The sequence below is a fragment of the Cajanus cajan genome, chromosome 3 (assembly GCF_000230855.2).
Source record: "Cajanus cajan strain Asha chromosome 3, NIPB_CcT2T_4, whole genome shotgun sequence".
Taxonomy (NCBI): Eukaryota; Viridiplantae; Streptophyta; class Magnoliopsida; order Fabales; family Fabaceae; genus Cajanus; species Cajanus cajan.
In genome coordinates this window covers 62,500,375-62,509,765 of record NC_138519.1, presented here as the reverse complement: position 1 = coordinate 62,509,765, position 9,391 = coordinate 62,500,375, and the positions used below count along the sequence as shown (strand labels likewise).

The 9,391-nt window shown below is 32.7% G+C and overlaps 2 protein-coding genes across 2 annotated transcripts; both read right to left on the bottom strand.

Moving 5' to 3' along the window:
* Nucleotides 1-4,729: 4,729 nt before the first annotated feature.
* On the bottom strand, nt 4,730-6,723 carry LOC109818651 (uncharacterized). Its single transcript, XM_083072144.1, has 2 exons — nt 5,771-6,723; nt 4,730-5,608 (listed from the first exon to the last, which is right to left on the bottom strand). Exons 1-2 carry the CDS (start codon nt 5,793-5,795, stop codon nt 5,067-5,069), a joined length of 567 nt encoding a protein of 188 aa, XP_082928270.1. The 5' UTR covers nt 5,796-6,723; the 3' UTR covers nt 4,730-5,066.
* Nucleotides 5,805-6,339, bottom strand: LOC145956379 (uncharacterized). Its single transcript, XM_083071968.1, has 2 exons — nt 6,213-6,339; nt 5,805-6,124 (listed from the first exon to the last, which is right to left on the bottom strand). The coding sequence occupies exons 1-2, from the start codon at nt 6,337-6,339 to the stop codon at nt 5,805-5,807; spliced, it is 447 nt and encodes a 148-aa protein (XP_082928094.1).
* Nucleotides 6,724-9,391: the final 2,668 nt, after the last annotated feature.

Below are 9,391 nucleotides of genomic sequence, written 5' to 3'. Positions count from 1 at the left end.
AGAATGGTCGAAAGTCTCTAGGGACCTCCAGCATGATGTCCTCCTCCACAGTCCTGGTACTAGCTGCTATTCTGGCCTGCATCTCATCCGCTCGTCTCCTGATCTCCTCGTTTTCTCGTTGAATGACCTCCTCTCTCTCCCTGGATCGCGCATTCTCCTCCCTTAAGCCATTGATCATGGCCATCATCTCCTCCATGGTTGGTGGTTGCGAGTTGTTGTTGTTGTTGCCGCCTCTCGCCATGGTAAAGTGTAGGTTTTTTGTGTTTCTTGGGGCGTAGGAAGAGTTTCACCGTAGCCCCACAGTGGGCGCCAAAATGTTCCGGCCAAAAGGTGGACTAGGGTTTTTTCCTAGATCGTGCCTCAGAGCCAGAGCATTCAAAAGTGTAATCTGCCTTCTCAACTCTAGGGTTTTAGGTTTTATGGTACGTCGTTCACGGGCCTCTTGGGCCCCGAGAATGAAGGGATTTCCCTAACCGTTCTTATCTTGATGGTGCGGGGTTAAAGGGGATAAGTCTAGTCGAGTTCTGACCGACTGGGTACGCGCCGAGGACCCAGTCGGGTTAATGCCGAGTAGTCTCCTTAGTCCTTATAGGCGAGAGGAGTCGAGTTCCCCAGGTCGAGTCGAGTCATGACCGACTAGGTCTGTGCTGAGCTCTCGATCGGGTTAGTGCCGAGTAGGCATGGTCGCCCTACTGCCGAATAGAGGTGCAGGTCGGATTTTGACCTGGACGGCACAAATTCAATAATGTATTTAATGTAGTATTAAATAGCCTACTTATTGGGAAAAACCCAAGTCCCACATCGACTAGAGATTAGGCAATTGAATAGTATATAAGTGGAAAGCAATCATTACCTTACAAGCCGGTTTTGTAGGGTTGAGTTAGGCTTAATCCATTATTCTAACAGGGTATCAGAGCCATTTAGATCCACTTTAAAAATGGGCCACCCACCATTGATGCATGCCTCACAGGCATGAGGGGCTGTATTGAGAAAAACCCAAGTCTCGCCAATCCTAGATCATTAAAAAGAGCCACCCACCATTTATTCACGTACCAAGCTCAATAGTGCTGGACGTGAGGGGGTGTATTGAGAAAAACCCAAGTCTCGCCAATCCTAGATCATTAAAAAGAGCCACCCACCATTTATTCACGTACCAAGCTCAATAGTGCTGGACGTGAGGGGGTGTATTGGGAAAAACCCAAGTCCCACATCGACTAGAGATTAGGCAATTGAATAGTATATAAGTGGAAAGCAACCCTTACCTTACAAGCCGGTTTTGTAGGGTTGAGTTAGGCTTAATCCACTATTCTAACACTACTAGCTTCTGAACTCATAGAAACTAATCAATCACGTAACCAAGCACGAAACTCATCATTCATGTATAGTTAGATTCTTAAGAAGAAAGAAAGATATATATAGGTACATCAACCCTATCTCTAGTTGATTTGTGCAGTAAAGTTTTAATAATTGTTTTGGTATATGTCAAAAATATTCAAATTAAACTAAAGCATTCGTTTGTGTTAGGTATAAGCTGGTGGCTTTATTTTTTTATATCTTAAACAAATTAATGTTTTGTTGGTCTATTAGATTTAACCTAAGATTTTTTTAAACATTATAATAACTAAGAACCTCTACAATTGGAGTTCCTTAAGGCTTTGTTTGGATTTGAGGATGGAAAAGGGAGAGTGAAAAAGGAGGGATTTGAAGGGAAAGTGAGTGGAAAGTGAGGTTGTTTGGATTAAGGAAAAGTGAGTGGAAAGTGTAGAGAAAGTTTGTGAAAGTTTGTGAGTGAATTGATTGATGTGATAGATAAAAATGAATTTTTTAATTGATAATTGTGTTAGAGCACCTCCAACGGAGGGTGCTTACTATGTTTCTTAAGAACAAGCAATGTTGCTTATAAAAACTTTCCATTGGAGTGGATCTAGGTGGCAACCCGGTTGCTTAATTTATTTTTTTTTTCAGTTGCTTGTCCAAGGAACGGTGCTTAGCACTGACAAATTTGAAAAAGAGAAACGTGATTGGCTGATAGGAATCCAAGTGGAATATGAAAAGGGTTTTGAAAATAAATAAAATAAATAAAACCTCCATCTTGAGGTTCTTCCTACATTGGGCATGTGCGAAGGCCGCTGGACGTTGGAGGAAGGGTTGTCGATGCCGGCAACCGGTCGCCGATCGCGCGTCGTCGGCGGCGCGTCTCCGGCCGCGCTTATCCGTCCGGGCCATGGAGCAACCCCCCTAACCCGCGCGCGACTCCACCGTCATGAGTACCTCCGCACGCGCAACTCCGTTGAACCAGACCTCATCAGTGCGGAATCGCCTGACCAGCCCGATGAGACCCCCAGTCCGCGCGCACCTCTGTTCGACTAACCCCCTCCGCGCACGCGACCTTCGACGACAGAACCCACCAGTCCGCGCGGGACCTCCGAACGACAGAACCTTCCAGCGCGCAGCTCCGCACGAGAGACCCCTCCGCGCGCACCTCTCTGCACGACAGAACCCTCCAGGCGTGCGGCCTCGCACGACTAACCCCTCCGTGCGCGCGCCTCATCGCACGACTAACCCCCGGTGAAAGCTTGAGTGAAGAGAAAGAGAGAGTGAAAGGAAAAAGAAAGAGAAATGTGAAGAGAAAGAGGGACGTAAATTAAAAAAAAAAAGACAAGAGACGTTAGTATTTCTTTTTTTTTTTTTGTATTTTTTATTATTATAATTTTTGATTTCTTTTTATTATTGTAATTTTTTATATATTTTTTATTATGTAATATTTTTTTATTATTGAAATTAAATATTATTATAATTTTTGTTTTGTTAGTTATTTATATTTATATATTATTTATAATAATTAATTTTATAAAAATTTATTATAAAATGTAGTATGAGGTGTCAAAAAGTGTAGTATGAGTTGTAAAAAAATAGGAGTTCTTATAAGCAATTTCCATTGGAGCAAAAATTGTAAAAATATAGTATGAATTGCTTATGAGTGACGTGGCACAGTGAGACCCATTTAAAGTGGTGGGGAGTTGCTTATAAGCAACTCCCATTGTAGATGCTCTAAGATTACTATTTTGTCCTTAGGTTAAAATAAAGTTTATAATTATTATAATTAAAAAATAAATATATAAATTTTAACTAAAAAAATAAATATAAAATATTAATTTAAAAATAATTTAATTTAAATATTTGCTTTAAATTTAATGATAGATAAAAATTAAAAATTTAATAGATGAATATAAATTTACACTTTTACTCTTGGATTAAAAATGAGTATAATATTATTTATTAAAAATAATAATAATTACAATAAAATTATATTAATAAGTATAATTTATTAAAAAAAATAATGATAAGAATAATAATAAATATTAAAAAAATAATAAGAATCATAATAAATAATAATGATACTAATTATAATAAATAATAATAATATTCATAATAATGAAAATAATAATAATTTTTATAATAATAAATAATAATAACAAAATATATTATGATAATTATATTTTCTAACATTATTTTATTAATGTTTATGAAAGTGTTATTATTTTAATTTTATAAACATGTATTACTTTATTTTTTTTTATATTTCTACTTTTTGATGTCAATATTTAAATAATAGAATTTTCTTAATATAAAAAAAATGTACAATAAATTTTTTGAAAATTAATTAATAAATTAAAAAAATTGATAAATCATTGACATAAATTAGAATGAAATGAAGATACATTTATTAATTGTACCACCAGTGTACTAGAAATGCAACAATATAAGTCTAACAATAGAATAGAGCTGCCAATCAAAAATCAAGGGTATAATTAGAACCAAATCAATTTTAAAAAAAATATATAACTAACCATTAATCTTCAAAATCAACGAATATTTATTTTTAATTTATTTTATTTTTTAATTATTCATAAATATATATATATATATATAAATTAAATATTAATATTTTCTATCTTCTCACTTTTATATATATATATATATATATATATATATATATATATATGAAAAAAGTATTAAATAACTATTATTTATTAACAAATTAATGCGGCCAGAACGGCCCGTTTTGAATCTGGAACGGCCGTTCTGGCGTCATTTGTCATGCTAAAAATTGATACCCAGAACGGCCCGTTCTCATACTAGAACGGCCCGTTCTCATACTAGAACGGCCCGTTCTCAGACCAGAACGACCTGTTTCCAAAGTGGAACGGGCCGTTCTGAGTTCGTATATTGCTTATAAAATTGATTTTTGGAACGACCCGTTCTGGGTTCGCCTGGAAGCTAAAATAGGCCACCATAATCGATTATGCAAACCACATAATCGATTATGAGCTTGCATAATCGATTATGTCCTCAACATAATCGATTATGTAAGCCCATAATCGATTATGTGGCATGCATAATCAATTATGCTTCAATATAATCGATTATGCATGCCCATAATCGATTATGCAAGCCCATAATCGATTATGTGGCTTGCATAATCGATTATGCTTGGTTCCTCTACATGCATGGGGCAGGGTATTATGGGATTTTCTCAAATCTTACGTGGTTTTCATCTATTTTCTTCGCAAAAAATGCGAAGACGCCAACGCCTCTTCTCCCGCTTTTCTTCGCCTTTCTTTCCTCGTAAATCAGTATAAACAAACGTGCAATTTCCTCGCCTTTCGTTCGTCGTGAACAGTAAATCAGCAGAAACAAACACTACCTAAGTAACTCTCATCTACTTTAAATGGGTCTCACTGTGTCACGTTACTTATAAACAATTCATACTATATTTTTATGATTTTTGCTCCAATAGAAATTACTTATAAATATCTCCACTTTTTTACAACTCATACTACACTTTTTGACAACTCACACTACACTTTATGATAAATTTTTAAAAAATTAATTATTATGGATAATATATAAATATGAATAATAAACAGAAGAAATAATATAATAAAAAAATACAATAATAAAAAGAAATTATATAATAAAAAGAATTACCAAAAATTATAACAAAATTAAATATAAAAGCTAAATACGCACTAATTTTCGTTATTATGATATCCAAAACGTTCTCAAATATGTTCCACCAAGTCGTGTTGTAGTTGTCGATGTTGCTGTCTATCACGAAGATGTGCTTTCCTTTGTAAGTATGTTGCAGTAAAAATAGGATGAGGACCAATAGATACATCAGTAGTCGAGACTTTGTTACCACCATTATCATAATCAAAATTAATATTGTATGTGTGTCTCTCATCTTCAACTATCATGTTATGTAGTATGATGCATGCATACATGATATTCTTCAATGTATCAACACGCCAAGCACGTGCTAGTCCACGCACAATTGCAAATCGAGATTGTAATACTCCAAATGCTCGCTCTACATCTTTTCTTGCCGATTCTTGTCGTTTGGCAAATAATTTCCCCTTTTCTCCTTGTGGCATAGGAATGGTCTTAACAAATGTAGCCCACTCTAGATAAATACCATCAGCAAGATAATAACCCATATTATATTGGGTTCTATTCAATATGTATTGTACAGCAGGAGCTTGTCTTGACAAAACGTCATTAAACACATTCGAAACATTCAACACATTAATGTCATTATTTGAACCTGTCGTGCCAAAAAAAGCATGTCAAATCCACAAGTCTTGTGAAGCTACAACTTCAAGCATAATTGTGGGTTTGCCGTGATCACCTCGACAAAATCGTCCTTTCCAAGCAACTAGACAATTTTTTCATTCCCAATGCATACAATCAATAGACCCTAACATACCTGGAAAGCCACGTCCATTCCCCATTTCAAGTAGTCATTCAACATCTTCATTGTTAGGCCTCCTAAGGTATTCAACTCCGAATATGTTGCACACACCGGATACAAATCTCTCTAAGCATTCCATAGCAGTGCTTTTACCAATTCGAACGTAATCATCTGTACTATCAACACTTGATCCATATGCTAATATACAAATTGCAGTTATGCATTTTTGTAATGGTGAAAGACCCTTCTTTCGAGTTGCATCAACCCTCATCTGGAAATAATCATCATAATGACCAAGGGCTTCTACAATTCTAAGGAACACATGCCTTTGCATTCGAAATCTTCGTCGAAATTGAGCATCTGTGTAAACTGAATTATCAGAGAAGTAATCATTGAACAATCGATTGTGCCCTTCTTCATGACATCGATCAATCATCAATCTTTTTTATCCTTCGACGAGTAGTGTTGTCAGATTGTTGTTGCATCTCAAGTGCTATTCTCATTAAATGTTCGTCGGTGTTGTCTTCAAGTTCCTCATCTATAACTTGCTCAAACAAAGCATCAAAGTCTTTGTCAGAATCCATTTTGTGGAAAACTAAAGTGTCAACTTTAGAGAAAATAGGAAGCAACAAATAGATTTAGAGACAAATAAGACAAGTAGGTTTTGATAATGAGATGCAACAAATGTGTATCAATTATATAGTATCATAAAAAACGGCCAGTTTGCAATGACTAGTTATAACAGCTAGTTTCATAACGGCTAGTTTTATAACGGCTAGTTTCATAACGGCTAGTTTCATAAGCATAAGTGAGAAATAAAGTTACAACAAATTAAATTCAATTACAATAAAACTAGTCTAATTTGCGATAATTAAAATTACAATAATATTTATTCTCCTAATTTGCGCCTAATTTTGTGCAACGGGCATGGGGACTGCCTGGTGCGGGGGCCGGGGACGTTGGACCCTTCTGTGATTTTTGTTTGCAAAACCTGTGTGCACATTCTAACTTGGATCCGGATGAATCAATCACACATCTCCATTTGAAATTTTATAGTGCTAAGCACCATTCCTTACTTAAGCAACGAAGCTAAAAAAAATTAAAACTTTTCTTGCTATATAAGATCACTCAAATGATAAATTCTTGTAAGCTTTGTTACTTATTTTTAAGACACATCTAAGCATCCTTTATTGGAGGTTCTCTAAGAAGCAAGAAGAAATACAACTTCAACTTGTTAATTATTTCCTGCTCAAAAGAGAAAAAGGGACAACAATGTGGACTCCACCTTCATTTATAAAAAGTTTAAAAGTTTCCGCATTTATGAATGTTTTGTTTTGAATGGTAACAAACGAATTAGAGAAAGGAACCACACGAATACAAATGGACAGGGTCCGTACAACATCAAGTAAATACAGCTAAATTTACAGATCCAGAAAAGGCTTACAAGTTGCGTCCAGTTGTTAGATAGAGATAACTTTAAGTGTTAAAATGAGGAAATGATTTCGATTTGCTGATATCAAAACAAACATATGTACAAAAGAACTTCAGACTTGGTTCTAATGTGTTAAAAGGAAGAACATTTCAAGAAGATATATATGTTAAGAATGTTGAGAAGTACTCAACGTTGTAGGTTAATATAACTCAAAGATTTCAATATATTTAGAAATTTAGGTAAAAAATATTTTTTGAGCATACATGTTTCAAGAGGTTTATTTTTATTTTTATTTAATTTATTTTTTAAGCATACTCTATTTAATGACTCTTTCTTTCTTTTAATTTTGCAATTTTTAATAAATTTTAACAAATAAAAATAAATATGTTAGTGACTAAAGTGTATTGTTAATATTCATTTTTAATATATATAATTTCTTTTGCTTCTTCTTTTAATTCAATTCTTTAACTTTTATTCTGTATTTTTTCTTGTTTATTTCATCCATTAATTCTAATCTTTAATTTGATTTTCATTTTCAAAATTCTGAGTCTAAACCGACCTTTAATAGAATCTTATGTAGAAAGATTTGATAGTGAGAGTCATGTATTTATTTATTTTTTTATTCCTAAAATATTTATCGTCAATAACAGTGCTCGCTAGGTTAAAAATATCTCAAAAATGAGATATTCATGTATTTATTTAAAATCAACGATAATTTATTAGTATTATTAGCGAAAAATTATCTATGAAAAATACATGCTTGTAATAGCCATTCCAATACTCAAAAGTCACAACAAATTTGGTAATAGTTAGACTTTGCACGATCTAATAATTGTGATTGTCTTATTTTACAAGATTTATTCGGAAGTACGTATAGGAAAAAAATAATAGGAAGAAAAAAAAATTAAATTAATTTTTTAATTAGATAAATTTATATTATATATAATATAACAATTTTTAAAAAAGAAACTAATATAATTTTTTTTTATAAATTAACTTATGCCTAAATTAAATTAAATTTATTGATAAATTAATTTTATTTTTTCTTTTCAAACTCATAGTTGTTATTTTTTTTATTATTAACTCTTCAGACCTTAATTTATACTTTACACTTTACAATAGTGACAAATCTACATATATTTGATGAGCCACATTTGCATCACCTAATTTTAAGAATAATACATGTATGTATTTTGAGTCGTTTATTTTTTTATCTCCTCTAAATTTATAATTTGAAGTCATTGTCATCTAATTTCTCAATTATTGTTAATTTTTGTCTTTTATTAACTAATTTCTTTCTTATATTTTGATTTCTTCGATTCACTTTTTATTATTAATAAGTGTTTCTCTTTTTCATATATATATATATATCATTTTTTTTTATTTTTAAATAATCTGTTCCCATTAATTCAAGTCCTAGGTTCGAATCAGAATTTTGAAATAACCTCCAAACTGTTAAATTTTTTTAAAAAGTAAAATATGCAAGTTTACGGACGTGAACTTTTTAAGTGTTTGAAAAAAATTTTGGTTGATTGTTTCGGAACAAATAACATTACTCTTTCTTAATTTAAGAAAAAATAATTATATTTAATATTATATCATACAGAGATTAATTTATGTTTGGATTTTCATTACACTCGCGTGGAATGAAAATTTTGTACTTTCCAATTGCAGGATATAAACATAAATCTTTTGAGAGTAATGGTAATCCAAACACAGTGATAGAGATATTTTATGATATTTGTTTGAGAGGATATTGTATGAGTTATTTTTATAAGGTTATTACACAAACATACTGATATTTGTTTGAGAGGATATTGTATGAGTTATTTTTATAAGGTTATTACACAAACATACTCTACAATGATGAAATATTGTCCGCTTTAGACCTTAGCCCTTACGGTTTTGTTTTTGATCATCACTGAAAAGGCCTCTCAATCATTGAAATATGTTTGTATTATATAAGTTATTATTTTTTATCATATTTTATCGATGTGGGACTTGTTTATATCCCAACACAGAGATGGTAATACTAACTCTAATTTCACGTTAATGTCGAAAGTGGGGTATATTGTCACCAACGCATCATGCAGGAACAGACCCACCCTCAACCAGTTATTACCCGCAAAGGAAAACCGATCCCTTTCACCATTCACTCTTTCGAAAAAAAAACTTAATCACGTTAACTAAAGATTATATAATTA